The sequence below is a fragment of the Artemia franciscana genome, unplaced genomic scaffold, assembly GCF_032884065.1.
Source record: "Artemia franciscana unplaced genomic scaffold, ASM3288406v1 PGA_scaffold_69, whole genome shotgun sequence".
In the NCBI taxonomy this organism is placed as follows: Eukaryota; Metazoa; Arthropoda; class Branchiopoda; order Anostraca; family Artemiidae; genus Artemia; species Artemia franciscana.
The window spans coordinates 150950-167651 of record NW_027062707.1 but is presented as its reverse complement, the minus strand read 5'-3'; the positions used below and the strand labels follow the sequence as shown (position 1 = coordinate 167651).

At 37.2% G+C, this 16702-nt stretch overlaps 1 protein-coding gene across 1 annotated transcript in view; it reads left to right on the top strand.

The window, feature by feature from the left end:
* Window positions 1–16702, top strand: part of LOC136042148 (zinc finger protein 397-like) — a 31456-nt gene that overhangs the window by 5241 nt on the left and 9513 nt on the right. The window contains exons 2-3 of the mRNA XM_065727061.1: window positions 2429–2738; window positions 5432–5549. Coding sequence (XP_065583133.1) covers window positions 2429–2738; window positions 5432–5549 — 428 coding nt within the window. The remainder of the gene's footprint in view (window positions 1–2428; window positions 2739–5431; window positions 5550–16702) is intronic.

Sequence of the window (16702 nt, the reverse complement as noted above, 5' to 3'; positions counted from 1 at the left end):
CTAAAACCTTATATGCCCCGCGGGATAAGTTACAACCTTTCTCCTGGCTCTGGGGTGGGGGGGTATGTTGACAACGAAGTTTTTGTTATCTTATTGTTGGACTATTTCAAACAAACTGGTTATCTCAAAATTTTTATTTGATGCATTAGGGGAAAAGAAGGTGTATTTGTCAGGGGGAGGGGGATAGATGCCCTGTGTCAACTCTTGATTCATAGAAAGGTAACTAGAACTTACAATTCCCAATCAATTAAGCCACCATCGAAGATTAGACAATCCTCCTTACATAAAAAGCTTATACACCTCTGGGGCATAATTTAAAGCATTTGCCCCCGGGCTCCAGGGGGTTGTGTCGACCAGGGAGTTGTTGTTATCTCATGTTTGAGCTATTTAGCTCAGAAAAATGACTGTCAAAATTGGTATAAGATGGATTTGGGGGGGATGGCTAGGGGATGAGGGGGGGGGGGGGTAGTTTCCGCTCAGATCGCTTTTGACTCTTAAAAAGTGAACTAGAGCTTTCTATTCCCAATCAAATGAGCCCTTTCCAAAGTATGTACGACTTCCGTTCCATAAGAACCGCATATGCCCCCAGAGCATAATTTCCCCCCGGGACTTGGGTGGCTGGGTCGACACTGGAGTTTTTGTTATATAACCTTTAAACTATCTTCAACAAAATGACTACCTCAAAATTTTTATCGGATACATTTAGGAAAAAGGACGTTGGGGGGGTTAGTTGCCCTCCCATCACTTTTGACTGTAAAAAAGGGCACTAGAAGTTTCGATTTCCAATCGAATGAGCCCCGTTAGAATCACGAAAAAAGGGCAAAGGGGGACTAGATGCCTTCCGTTCTCTTTTGACTCTTGAAAAGTTAATTAGAACTTTCAGTTTCCAATCAAATGAACCCTCTTTGAAGTTTTTACGAGCATCCCTTTCATAAGACCATATATGCCCCATGGATATAACTTACAACGCCTTCTTGGGGCCCTAAGAGTTGTATAACGCCGGAGTTTCGTTATCCGACCTTTGAATTGTTTAACAAAAAAAATGGCTTTCTCAAAATTTGTAAGGGATGGGTTTGGGGGGGGGACTGGTTGCCCTTCTATCTCTTTTTGGACTTTATGACAGGAAGAAAATAGCGAAGCTTTGTACAGATTGGAATTGAAGACGAGTGCGCAGCGATGTCGTCCTCAGGGGTTCAGTGCTTCAGTGAGTTGTTTGTAGTAACTGCTCTAAATCAAAACACATAACGTGTATAATTTGAAAAGGGAATTAAATTTTCACCAATAATTTTATTTGTCGGCTTCTGAGCTTATTGATTACAGATCCAAGGCTAACATCGAAATATGCACTTTTGAAATTTAAAATACATCAATTATTTATTTTAAAAACGAGGACATGTTACAATTTGTTGGATTGTTTTTCATGCTAGGTTTTTAATTTCTGTAATTGAAGCACCCTTGGTCTTCCAACATCCTTCTTCCATCCTTGACTCGGCAAAAATAGACATGTTTTACCTCTTTCGTCTCATGGATCTTCAGGTATTATTTAAGAAACTCATTAAATGCCTATAATTTAACAAGTTATGGAAGGATTTTCAATCTTCACGATTGGAGGACGCCAAGTGATGGTTTTGGACGCATTTTCTTCAATGAGCCCCATCACTAAATTTTGTATATTTTACGTGAACTTCGGTCACGCAGATTAAGCTATTTTTTTCTATATTAAAGCGAACTAAGGGTATATCTGCATACAAGGACTCGATTTTCTCCAAATCTCTTATTTTAGGGTTTCTGAGTTAATTGATTATACACTTAAAGCTACTTTTGCTGCATGGAAGTTCAAAATAGAAGTATTTACGTATTTCAGAAAAAAAAAATAATCAAAATGTGTAGTTAGGAATATCTGCGGTTTTTGATTCCAAATTAGAGCTAATATTGCAACATAAGGTCCCAAACTTGGTATTTTTAGTGGAAAAAATTGCCCCTCCCCGCTTGCGTTTAAAAATACATTTTGCTTTCCTCTCTCATCCACATTTTCGGGAATTAGTGCTGCTCACCGATGTTCGAAACATAGAGGTTTATTCACCCGAGAAGCCTCGTAACGCCTGACAGCTGCCATACCACAAATATTTAACTCCGACTAGAATTCACTAGCTCTAGTTCAAAGAAACTATCAAAAACTCAAAAGTGCGACTACCTGCTGAACCAGGTAGAAGTCCATATTTTCGACAGTCTGATAGTTGAATCTTTCTTGTTTCTCTCTCCCTGTGTGCAGGCATATTCGCTCGTGGTTGAAAAAGTCGAGTATTTCATATAAAAATGTCAGAGTTCCTTGTGAAGCACTCTATTACTCTTTTGAAGCAAATCTATTACTCATTCGATTTTGGATTTTATTAAGGATTGATAAAGAGTAAATCCTCCGTTTGAAAAGGCCAAGAAAACCAAATCACATTTTATCACTAGCGTTTCACGAGGCTGAAATATTAATCTACCTTTTTATTTTAGAGCTATATCCAACAAAACAACAAAACCATCAAAAGACTCCAAAAGTACAAAAAATACGCCCGAGTATTGGTGAATTAAGAGATCCTGTGACACAGCTTCAGAGAATAGAAAACGCTCCTTCAACTGCCGAAACTGTTTCTAGTCCATCTGACGGTGAGGAGTCAGGTGACATGATCTTTGAAAATGCGAGTCTTGTAAAATTTGCCAGAAGAAAAGCAAGGCGAAGGTCGACAATGGTTGGTATTTTAAGAATAATTTTGTCATATTTTTTGGCATTCTTTGATCCAAATATATGTGACTGACTGAGATGAAGATGGGCCTATTGGATGCACGCTTGAGGAAGGCAAGACTTTGCTGCGGCCGAAAAACTTTTTTTTCTATTATTATTATTCAGCATTTCTTATGTGAAATCTGAAAAAAAGCTTTTTTATAACTCCCCTCCCCTTCGTAAAAAAAAAAAAAATCATGTGAACTTGCCTGCTGGGTCCTATTTTTAATAACAATTTAATTCAAAACAAGAATAAATAAATAATCAAGTCAGACTTAAAATGACCAGAATTACCACAAATAAGATTGAAGAAGATGCGGGGGGGGGGGCTGTAGATATATAAGTTTCAAACAAATTGCACACATGTTTTGGTTTCATGGGGGGGGCATACCCCAATTTAAAATTTTTTTTAGATTAAAGTCATATTTGCACAAGAAGTTTCAAATTCTTTTTGAACTAATAGCATTTTTCTAGCAGAATTGGGTCCTTTTTTACCCAAGGATCAAAGTATAAAGTTTCAAGTCAATTGGAAGATACCCCTCCCCTTAACTTTTTTGTTCGTTAGAGCATCCCTAAGGAATTGGCCTAAGTAGCTTTCTAACCAATCAGGGATAAGTGTCCTGGCTCATTTCCTGGGCACCTAACTCACTTTCATTCTATCCTGTATTCTTCTCTAAAACTCTGTGTCACTTGATTTCTGCAAACCAGAACCTTAGTGTGAACCATTACAGCTGAGCAATCGCTGTAATAGTGCTTTCACTATCCCTAGCTTTTTAAGTCCCTGATAGAATATTGAGTTTCACGAATTCGTAAAAATTATTGTCCCCCCCCCCTCTCAATAGAAGTTGAACTTCACTCCTAAAAATCTCTTCGAAACTGTGTAATTCAACTCACAAAAAAAATTCCAGATTAGTCCATTGTTTGAAGTTTCCTGATTTGGCCAATCAAATTCGTATGTAGTAACATTATTATGAAACAGGTCAACAGAATTGTAAGATAATTCTCGCTTGCGCTTGTTATTTGTCGCTTTTTATTAGCCTTCTTACAAAAGTTCAGTCGTAACTTCATGATTTAGTGCTCAGCATATTGTTAAGTTTAACAACATTTTTAAACATCAATCGGTAGGCATAATCCTTGTGCAGTATTCATAATTTGCTTCCTCTTTATAAGCAGCAACTCAGATTTTGCAGTACAATCTTCTTTTTTTCTGAATCGATTTTTTTATTATGTATCTTTATCACGCTTTCTAAGCAAATAAAAAAAAAAAAAACGTATGTGGGAGTTTAGGCCTGAGTGTGCTACATTTAAGAGTGAGGCACAGCTTTGAAATTTGGACAATTGAACCAAAAACATAACACGTTGTACTGGAAATTGAGAAACCTCAAGGCTTTAGGGGTTTTTGATCCTTCCCTTTTGTGTGTCCCTGAAAGTGCTGTATCCAGGATTTTTCTCAGAAGGGAGGGGGTCAAAAGGATTGTTTTTCAGGGGGGGGGTAAAAACTTAAAAAAAGCACAATTTTTTAGAATTCATTTTTATTACGTTTTTACAAATCGGAAAACATTTCTCAGGGGGGAGGGGGTCTCAAATCCTCTGGATACAACTTTGCTCCCGGATTTACTATTAATAGGCCATATTTTCAGTGTAAAAATATAAGCCATCTATAAAAGTGAGTATAGTGCCTTTTGTATTTGAAAAAAAAATACGCTATGACACACACTGGGAACCTTTGTTTTATTTTATTTGTACTCACGTCATTTTACAAACTCAGAAATTCTCATTTTGTGTTTGGTTATAATTTGTCGTTTATAATGGTAAATAGTTTAATCTTCTGCTTGAACAATGTCTGCTATCTATTAAGCCTGAAAATGCGTTAAGGGTTTCTGACGAGACACATTCTGTTAAATATTTTTTACATTGTTTCCAGTTGTTGTTAAAAATAAAATTTATCAAAGCTTACATGGTAGTTATAAACTAAGAGAAAGCGTATAAGGTGATGATGCTTTATTAGCCAAAACAGCAAACGCTAGCGTAGGTTATATCTTGTATACAGTGGACTCAAAACTAAAGCATTCACAGGCAAATATCATACAAGTCCATATAATAAACTCTATCAAACATCAAATAACTTCTAGAGCTTTATCGTTAAAGTGCTGAGTAAAATACGACACAAATGGTTTACAATATCTCTTGGTACTGGAAGCTGGGTAAATAATTAATTGTTGACAATTCTTTTTGATTTGTGGGAGTCTGGTGTTTTCTCCTTAAGTAGAGGGGTTCTCAAGATCAGGTAATAAACTAGGATTTTTTGGAGAGTTATGAGAATTTGATTCAAATTGATTTGTCAACTCGTGTCAAAAGGGGAAAAAATATCAAGTCTCTCCTATGTAGTAGTCAATGAACTTTGATTTCAACAAAATGTTTGAAAATTCAATTTTAGGGCCTCTAAAACCTATTCTGGACCTCATTTTGTTCATAGCCTTTTTGTGAAAAGCCAAAGATATGTTGACCCGCTAGTTGTTTCCAATTGTCATTGAAAAAAGATATTAGAAGGATGAAAAATTCAGTCATAGACGAATCACGAGGAGAGCTCCTTACTTTGGATGTAATCTGTCTCTACGCGCTTGTTTTGGCCCAGTTACTTTAATTATTCATTTATTACAGTGTGTACCGCGACGACCATCTAAACTTCGTATTGTGTCTTTTTCGCCTGACCAAGAGATTGAGAAACCGAAACTCCCAAATGGAAAAGACGAATCTCCCATTAAAAAGAATAAAATTGGTGAGTAATTATCAGTTTGGATATCTAGCCCTATTCTTACCCATTTAGGTTTTCCTGTAGAAATGGATGCTTATGTTTTTTTTTTTGCAAGTTTCATGTGTTATGGCGATTCCACCTACTGCCTTGATCTATTTCGAACGGGCGATATCTTCTCTTTTATAGAAAGCGTGAACCTTTCTAATTCTTTTTTTTTGGGATATCAGCTCAATCCCAAACTTTTATTAACCATTTCAGTGGTTTACTTTGGTTTTAAGAGATTTGTATTTTGCAGCTTCCTTGCCCTAGTCAACGAATTCTCGTTTTACCCGGTGTTTTAAGAAACCGGAAATGTTAGGAAAATGTCAAAGTTTTCACTCAAACTTAACATTATTGCTTCCTTTGATTGAGTTTTATTATACGCAAATATTCTCTTTATTATTTTCCATCTCCTTATGTTAAATTAAGAAACTTCGACAATTACCAGAAGAGGTATTCAAATCTCAGCTGAAAGTGATAGAGACTTTGATTAATTTTCTTAATTTTGCCTTTTGAGAGTTTGGACAGGTCTGGACTTATGTCGAGGGGTTTATGAATACTTGTCATTGGGATGGTTACCAGAAAGGGTTATCGGATTTTAACAAAATGGTTCAAAATAAAAGCCCCTAATTCCGGTCATCAGGACATCTAGCTGAAGGGGTTATGATATTTCATCTCAACCTGCTGGGAAGTAACATTTAATTTCTAAGTTTCACCTCTCAGTAGTACGCAGTGTTGCGACATTAAAATTTAGATTGTCTTGTCATGCTTCCATCTTGCACATTCTAGGGCAGAACTAAGGTAGATAGTCATGGAATAAGGGTATTCAAATAGCCTATGAATTTATATTAGCCATTTGAAGGCAATTGGAAATCCCAAGTAAAATGAGGCTTTCAAAGATTAATGACTATGTCCATAGGACTTTGAAGACAATTGGGTAACTAAGATTCTTCTCATTATATGAGCTATGCCTACTGGGAAGGTGTACTGGAATTGCAATACGGACGATCGAGATTTTTGGGTTGACTTATGACGGCCAATATCAACTGGACTTGTAAGCAAAAATTTTGTTGAACTCACAGGTAAACAAGTGACCTAAGCCTCAATGGTTTGCGCTCTTATAGTCTCAGGTAGACTATTGTGATTTAGGATTGACAGATGACCGACAAATCTTTTTCTTAGTTAATTAATTACTGTTAATTTACTCTAATCCAGGAGCTTATATTTCAGCGTATTTCCATGAATTTTGCTGAACGTTTCTTGTTTTTGTTTGCTTTATAAAAAGTAGATTTTAAAAACGATTGAAAACAAATCTGCAAATGTATCCGATTTGATGTGTATTTTCAATATAGGTGTAACTTCTGCGTATTTTTTTAAACATAACTAAAGAAAAAGCAGTTGGGTTTATTTAGTAATCTTTATTGTTTAATTTTTCTATGTCTGTTCAATCTAGATTTTGTATCAGAAATTGATGATACTTTACCAGGTGAAAATGAAAAGCCCTTCCACATTCCGAACCAATTTTTGTCTCCGGAATGTGAAGATATTCCTTGTCCCACTATACCCAGCATTTCAGGACCATGTAAACTTGAATATGAAACCCAGGAATCCGAAACTACATGTCCTGACAATGAAGGTATATCTCAAACATTTGGCTTTGTTAGAATTAAACGTATCGGATAATATTATAATGGACAAAAATAGGACAAAAGGACTTGAATCGGATTTATCTTGAACTTGAAAGGATTTATCTATAAATTTGAATCGGAATAACTTTTGTAAAACACGCATGGGGTGGGGTTGATTGCCCCCCACTTGCTGTTGTCCCTTAAACAGGAACTGCTTGTGCTTCCAATTTCTAATCGAAAGAGCCCCTTGTTCTCACTTTTTTGGCGGCAATCGTCCATAGCCTTTATGTCTTGGTGATATCCTTCATCTTCCTCATCGCTAATGGCAACTAAAGCTTCTGAGAAACAGTTGAAATGGTGACGTAAATGTACAACTTCACCGCTATTGTTATAAAAAAGGTTTCTGAAACGTATGAACATATTGTTTACCAGGTTGACGTATTGTTGTAAATATACGGCAAAACAAAAACCCGGCCAGTAAGACTGGTGAAAAAAGTTGAAATTGGTAAAAAAAAAAAAAAATTGCCTGTCTTTTTTTCAGATGTTAATGAAAATAGTTAAGTCATACCAAAGAGCTCCCGCAAGGAAATCCTAAAGATTTTGGTTTTCCTTGGCTTAATAAGTTAATATCCCTCCTCTATCATAGGCAGCGCAATAATGCTGCCTAAGTAAAGAATGATGTTTCCTAACATCCAATCCTTAATCCAATTCTCACTTGTGTTGGAATTCTGTTCTCCCAATTATTATAATCAGAAAAAGGTAAACTAATTTTACAAAACGTTGTGGCCACTTAAGTAAGAGAATGATAGTTTTAAGTAAGAAAATTGGCTATTTAAGTAATAGAGTGATATTAACGTTTGGGATACGGGCGGTAGCCATACTCTTTTTCGTAGTGAAGACATTGTTCATTAGAAGTACATAACCCCTACTCCCTGAAGACTACCTTGGCCTAGTAACTAATCCTTAATCCAATTCTCACTTGTCGTTGAATTCTGTTCTCCCAATTATTATACATTGTAGCCACTTAAATAAGAGAATGATAATTCTTAGTAAGAGAATTGGTTATTTAAGAAAGAGAATGATACTTTTATCGTTCGGGAAACGGGCGGTAGCCCTGCTCTTGTTTGTAGTGAAGACACCTTTCATTACAAGTACATAACCCTAATTCTTTCGAAAGAATTGGGAAAAAAAACTTTCGGAAAGTTTTTTTTAATTAATTTTTGTTCGTTTTTGATAGCAAAAATGTCCACGCTTTTTAAAAACTCCTTTTAAAAAACTTGTTTCATAACTCAGAGCCATTTCCCCGGGGCCTGGGGGGAGTTAACTCATGAAGCATATTTATTTGGCCTTTGAACTATAGTGAACAAAATTGTTATATTCAGACTTTGACAGTATGCCCTTTGGGAAAGTAGGACTTGGGCTAGTTGGCTATTATCACTTTTCACTCTAAAAAAGAGCTAGAAGTTTCAATTTTCGATCAAATGAGCCCCCTCCAAAGTTAATACGAGCACCTCTTTCTCAGAATCTTATATTCTATTAATGGGCAACTTCCACAAGTTACAATCCTTGCCCCGGCATCTAGGAAAGATTTTTCTACCCCTAAGCTTTATTAATTTTATTTTTTGAGACTATTTAGAACAATATGATTACTTAAAAATTTTGATTGGATGTTTTTGGAGAAACAAGCACAAGGGGGGAGGCTTGTTACTTTTTGATCATTTTCGATTCTTAAGTTACAATTCTTGTCCGGGTGCTATAGAGGATTTTTTAACCCCTTCTTTAAAGAAATTTGAATTTTGGACTATTTTAAACAACATGGATATCTCAAAAGATTTATTGGATTAATTTGGGAAAAAAGGTGTAGGGGGGATACATACCCTCCGATTACTTTTGTAACTTAAAAACGTTACTAGAAATTTAAACTTTCAATCAAACGAGCCATCTCTGAAGTTTATACGACCACCCTTTTATATAACCTTACATTCCCTTGGGCATAGCTTACAACACTTGCCCTCGGGCTTTGAGGGGAAGAGTCGACCCCTGAGTTTTTGTTGTTTGATCTTTAAACTATTATAAACAAAATAGCTGTCTCGAAATTTCGATTGGATGCATTTTGGGAAAAGGGCCTCAGGGGGGGCCTAGTTTCCCTCCGATCACTTTTGACTCTTGAGAAGGGTACTAGAAATTTTCATTAACAATCGAATAAGCCACCTAAGAAGTTTATACGACCATCCATTCCATAAAAACAGTATGCGCCCCAAGGGCACATTTTTCAATACTTGCCTCCTGGTTCTTTGGGGCTATTTTATCCCTGGAGCTTTTGTTATATTTTATTAGCTTTTTTTATATATAATGACTACTTAAAAAGTCGATTGGACGCATTTGGGAAAAGAAGTTCGGGAGGAGGGGAGGCTAGTCGCCATCAGATCACATTTGACTCTCAAAATGTGAATTAGAACTTTCAATTTCTAATCATTTGAGTCCCCTCCAAAGTTTATGCTACCATCTTTTCCACTAAAACCTTATATGCCCCGCGGGATAAGTTACAACCTTTCTCCTGGCTCTGGGGTGGGGGGGGGGTATGTTGACAACGAAATTTTTGTTATCTTATTGTTGGACTATTTCAAACAAACTGGTTATCTCAAAATTTTTATTTGATGCATTAGGGGAAAAGAAGGTGTATTTGTCAGGGGGAGGGGGATAGATGCCCTGTGTCAACTCTTGATTCATAGAAAGGTAACTAGAACTTATAATTCCCAATCAATTAAGCCACCATCGAAGATTAGACAATCCTTCTTACATAAAAAGCTTATACACCTCTGGGGCATAATTTAAAGCATTTGCCCCCGGGCTCCAGGGGGTTTTGTCGACCAGGGAGTTGTTGTTATCTCATGTTTGAGCTATTTAGCTCAGAAAAATGACTGTCAAAATTGGTATAAGATGGATTTTGGGGGGGGGGGGGGGAATGGCTAGGGGATGAGGGGGGGGGCGTTTCCGCTCAGATCGCTTTTGACTCTTAAAAAGTGAACTAGAGCTTTCTATTCCCAATCAAATGAGCCCTTTCCAAAGTATGTACAACTTCCGTTCCATAAGAACCACATATGCCCCCAGAGCATAATTTACAACGCTTGCCCCCCGGGACTTGGGTGGCTGGGTCGACACTGGAGTTTTTGTTATATAACCTTTAAACTATCTTCAACAAAATGACTACCTCAAAATTTTTATCGGATACATTTAGGAAAAAGGACGTTGGGGGGGGGGTAGTTGCCCTCCCATCACTTTTGACTGTACAAAAGGGCACTAGAAGTTTCGATTTCCAATCGAATGAGCCCCGTTAGAATCACGAAAAAAGGGCAAAGGGGGACTAGTTGCCTTCCGTTCTCTTTTGACTCTTGAAAAGTTAATTAGCACTTTCAGTTTCCAATCAAATGAACCCTCGTTGAAGTTTTTACGAGCATCCCTTTCATAAGACCATATATGCCCCATGGATATAACTTACAACGCCTTCTTGGGGCCCTAAGAGTTGTATAACGCCGGAGTTTCGTTATCCGACCTTTGAATTGTTTAACAAAAAAAAATGGCTTTCTCAAAATTTGTATGGGATGGGTTTGGGGGGGACTGGTTGCCCATCTATCTCTTTTGACTCTTAAAAAGTGAACTAGGACTTTCAATTTCCATTGAAATGAGCCCTCTCCGAAGAATGTTTGAACATTCCTTCCATAAGAACCACATAAAAACTGAACTAGAGCTTTCAATTTCCAGTCAATTGAGCCCTTTCTGGAGTTTATACGAGCACCCCTTCCATAACAACGATATATGCCCCAAGGGCTAAATTTACGCCTGTTCTCGGGCCCTGAGGGATTGTGTTGACCTCAGAGTTTTTGTTATATAATCTCTGAACTATTTTTAAAAAAGGGCTATCTCAAAGTTCTTACCCGATGGGTTTGAGGAAAATAGGGTGTGGAAGGGGGGTTTAGTTGCCCTCCGATCTCTTTTGACTCATAAAAAGTTAACTAGGACTTTCAATTCAAACAAATGGGCCCTTTCCAAAGTTTATATGAGTATCCCATCCATAAGAACCATATATGCCCCCAGAGCATAACTTAAAACGCCCTCTCCTGGGCCCTTGGGGGTTGAATCGACTCAAGAGTTTTTCTTATCTTATTTTTGAACTATTTTTAACAAAATGGCTCTATAAAAAATTTTATTGGATGGGTTTGGGGACAAAGTGCATGGGGGGGGGGCTAGTTGCCCTCGGATCTCTTAAGACTCTTAAAAAGTCCACTAGAACTTTCAGTTTCCAATCAAATTAGGCCTCTCTGAAGACTAGACGAGCATCCATTTCATAAGAACCATGTACGCCCCCCGGATATAACCTACTGCTCGTGCCCCGGGCCCTGGGTGTTTGTGTCGACACTGGAGTTTTTGTTATCTAATTTTTGAACTATTTTTTTAAAAATGGCTATGACCCCCAAGTCATAACTTACAGCACCTGTCCCCGGGCTTCGGATGTTTTGTTGACGCCAGAGTGGTTTGTTATCTAACCATTTAACTATCTTTAAAGAAAATGCCTGTCTTAAAAATTTTATCTGATGCATTAGGGGGAAAAGGGCGTGAAGGGGGGGCACTATTTGCCCTCTGATCTCTTTTGACTCTTATAAAGTGAACTAGAAACTTTCACTTTACAAACAAATGAGCCCTCTCTAAAGTTTATGCCAGCATTCCTTCCACAAGAACCATATATACCCCAAAGGCATAACTTACCACGCCTGCCACTGGGCCATGGGGGGTTTTGTTATGACTGGAAATTTTGTTATCTGACCTTTGAACTATTTTTAACAAAATGACTATTTCAAAATTTTATCTAATGTATTTGTGGGAAAAAGGATTTGGGGCGGAGGCTAGGTGCCTTCCGATCATATTTGACTCTTTAAAGTGAACTTCAACTTTCAGTTTCCAATTACATGAGCCGTTTTTGAAGTTCATACGAGTATCCCTTCAATAAGAACCATGTATGCCCCCAGGACATATATAAAACGTCTGCCCCCGGGTTCTGTAGGGTCGTGACGACGCCGAAGTTTTTGTTTTATCTGACTTTTGAGCTATTTTTAACAAAATGGCTATCTCAAAATTTTTATCTGCTGCATTTGGGAAAAAAGGCATGGGAGGGGAGGGGCTAGTTGCCCTCCGATATTTTCTGAATCTGAGAAAAAACGAAATAGAAATTTTAATTTCCAATCAAATGAGCCCTATCTGAAGTTTATATGAGCATCCCTTCCGCAAAACTCATATTTGCCACCAGGGCTTAACTTACAACGCCCGCCCACCGGTGGGTTGTGTCGACATCGGAGTCTTGTTCTTTGAACTTTGAACTATTTAAGAAAAAATGGTTGTCTCAAAATTTGTATCGCTTGGGTTTGGGGTAAAAAGGGTGTTGGGGGACTAGTTGCCCTCCCATCTCTTTTGAATCTTAAAAAGTGAAATAGAACTTACAATTTCCATTCAATTGAGCTCTCTGAATTTTATTTTAGGATCCCTTCCATAAGAACTATATATGCTCCCTGGGCATACTTTACAACGCTTGCCCTCGGGCCCGGGGCAATTGTGTCGATACCGGATAATTTTTTTGTCTGGCCAAATGACTATCAATGACTATGTTAACAAAATAACTATCTTAAAATTAATACCGGATCCATTTGGGAAAGAATAGGCATGGGTGGGTCTAGTTACCCTCCGATCTCTTTTTACTCTTGAAAACTGGACGCCTGCCCCCATGCCCTGAGGGATTGTGTTGATCCCGTATTTTTCGTTATATAATCTTTGAATTATAAGAAATGGCTATCTCAAAGCTCTTAACGGATGGGTTTGTGGTGGAAGGGGGAGCTAGTTGCCCTCAGATATTTTTTTACTCTTAAAAATTAACTATAACTTTCACTTTACAAACAAGTGAGCCTCTCTGAAGTTTGTACCAACATTACTCCCACAAGAACCATCTATACACTCCCAGGGCATAACTTACAACACCTGCCCCGGGCCCTGGGCGGTTGTATCGTCACTGGAATTTTTTATCTGACCCTTTGAACTAAGCTTAACAAAATGGCTATCTTAAATTATTTATCTGATGCATTTGGGGGGGGGAGGGCATGAAGGTGGAGATAAGTTGTCCTCCAATCACTTTTAACTCTTTAAAGGGAGCTAAAACTTTCAATTTCCAAAAAGATGAGCCCTCTCTGACGTTTATAAGAGCTTCACTTCCATAAGCACCATATATGCCCAAGGGCATAACTTACAACGCCTGTCCCCGGTCTCAAAATTTCTATCTATTGTATTTGAGAAAAAGGGCATGAAAGGAAGGCTAGTTGCCCTCTGATCTCTTTTGACTCTAAAAAGTGAACTAGAACTTTTAATTTCCAATCAAATGAGCCCTTTCTGAAGCTTATACGATCATCCCTTCCATAGGAACCATATTTGCCCCAAGGGCATAACTTACAAAGCCTATCCCCGGACCCTGAGGACTTGTTTAAACACCGGAGTTTTTATTATATGATCTTCAAATTATTTTTAACAGAATGGAATCTCAAATTTTTATCGGATGTATTTGGGGGAAAAGGGCATAGAAGGGGGGGGAGCAGTTGCCGTTCGATCACTTTAGACTCTGAAAAGTGAACTAGAACTTTTAATATCCAATCAAATGAGTCCTCTATTAAGTTTATACGAGTATCCCTTCTATAAGAACTCTATTTGCTCTTAGGGCTTAACTTACAACGCTTGCCCCCGGGCCCTGGGGGGTTGTGGTGACCCCAGAGTTTTGTTACAAAATTGCTACCTCAAAAGTTTTATCGCATGTATTTGGGGTAAAGGGCTTGGGGGCTAGTTGCCCTCCTATCATTTTTGACTCTTAAAAAGGGCATTAGACAGACATGCAATGAAACACTTTTATTATACATCTCGTCAATAAACAAAAGAACCACGTCAGTCACTTTAAAAAGTCAGACTTGTTAGTAGTGGCTGATAAAATTCAATGAACAATATTTACAAAAAAATGAAATGGAATGAGACAAAAATGTGGGAAAAGAAAACTAAAGGAAAATAAAGAAAAAGAGAGAGAGAAGAAAAAAATCCTACGTAAAAAAAACAACAATAGGCCATTTATATTATTTACTTAATCTATTTCCAGAAGGTAGTTCATCAGTCTACTCTTAAACTGGCAAACATTTACTTATAACCTTATACTCGTTGGTAACGAATTCCATAGTACTGGTCCAGCAAACCTGGAACTAAAACTTGCCCTCTGAGAGCTGTGACACTCATCTACCAAATCATCCATATTTTTAGTCTCAAAGCTGTGGTATGAAAAATTCCTTGTAAACATTTGACAAAAAATTTCAGGGGACAAGCCATAATTACTATGAAATACGAAAATAGAAAGTTGATAATCATAATAACTTTATTTTGTAAAACCTGAACACGTTTAAAATTTGTATAAAACCCACTAGTCCATATCACACATCCATAAGAAATATAAGGCATCACAATAGAATGATAAAGAGTTAAAAAGGCAGAACGGGGTAACTGATTTTTCTCAGACGCCGAATCAGACCAAACCCTCTAGATACCTTAGCTGACACCTGATTACTATCTGCTTTCCAACTCAGAGTTTGATCAAGGTGGAAACCAAGGTATCTCACCACAGCTACTTGTTCCAATGGCCTATTACCAAGAAATATTTTTCCACTTAAATCAACTGCACTTTCTGTCCGACTAAACAACATAAAATGAGTTTTTAAAACATTAAAACAAACAGCCTGTCTATTTTTTCAATTGAGATGATTGCTATATATAAGGCATTGGAATTTATTAAATCATATGGGTATGCCCAGAGTTGGATGATATGCTCTGACTCAGCATCAGCCCTTAAGTACCTGATGAATGAGCATGAACCTAGTCGTGAATTAGTTTGTAATATCCACCAAATAGTTAGGTTTTTAGAGCTTGTGGGAAATAACATATTTCTAGTCTGGGTCCCAGCACATGTGGGAATTGCAGGAAATGAATCTGCTGATATAATGGCAAAGTGGGGTATTTTAAATGGTCAGATTATAAGTGTAAAACCCGCTCAAAATGAATATTTTGAATGTATTTATAAGGTGTCATGTGATAGAGACCAATAATTTTATTAGAAGCTGCATAAATCCAATTTTAGAACTTTTATGATTATAAGGCACCACCTGATGAACTTGTGCATGATGTTAGATCTGTTGCTGTTACTGTTTTTAAATTGAGGACAGGTCATGCCAAAACCCGTTCAGTTTTACATAATTGGGAGAGAGTTAGCTCGCCCTTCTGTGATATTTGTAATGAGTATTATTCTGATTACAATGATGTTAGGCATATTCTCATGAAGTGCACAAAATATGAAGCACAAAGAAATTTGTTCAGAAACCAAAATATAAAGTATTGTGGTGTTTTTACAATGAGAGCAATCCTAGGTCAGGCTAAGTCCCCTAAGTGGGTCCATAGAAAGACTATGCTGTTGTAAGTATATAAAGAGTTGTAATCTACATAAAATTCTCTGATATTTTTTTTCTTCTTTTTTTTTAAAGTTATAATGTATTGACTTTTATGTTCATTGTATTGACCTTTCGATTTCGTATTCATGTTTCCATTTATAGATGTTCTAATTGTAGTATTTGCATTAACTTCTATTTTTATTGTACTGACTTTTTAATCTACTTCATTTTGGCTTTATTTAAATGTGTGTATGTTTCTTTTCACAGATATTTTAAGCAATATTAGCAGAATAGAGGTGTTATATACTTACTAGTGCCAGTGATTTAAGCAAGAACACTGTACAACGTCCTTTCCCAAGATATCTTAAGTGTTGACGTGGCCCGTGCCAAAATTTTATTTGTGTGTTTTTAAAAGTGACGTGGCTTCATAAGCCCAAATTTCAAAAGAGGATCGCACGGGTACGAGCGGTTGATTCGCTCAAACGTCAACTAAACAACAACAAACAACAAGAACTTTATTTTGTAAAACCTAAACTTGTTTAAAATTTGTATAAAACCCACTAGTCCATATCACACAACCATAAGAAATATAAGGCATCACAATAGAATGATAAAGAGTTAAAAAGGAACGGGGTAACTGATTTCTTTTCAGACGCCGAATCAGACCAAGCCCTTTAGATACCTTAGCTGTCACCTGATCACTATGTGGTTTTGGAGCCGTCTGACCTAGGCAACTCTATAGCGTTATTTCTGATTCCTCTTTTTTCAAGATGTTTTCCCCTCAGGGCCGCCAGTCAAGTGGGATACCCCCGGATGTAAATGAGGATGAACGTATGGCGCACACGTGGATGTTACATCATAAAAATGTAAATTTAAACGCACGGGTTATTGTTTTTTTAGCCTCGCTAGCTGTGAAAACTAATGTTTAATCCATATACTACATTAAAGCATGAAGAAGACAATGGATAAAGGGTTGATTCAGTTATATTTATGTAATACA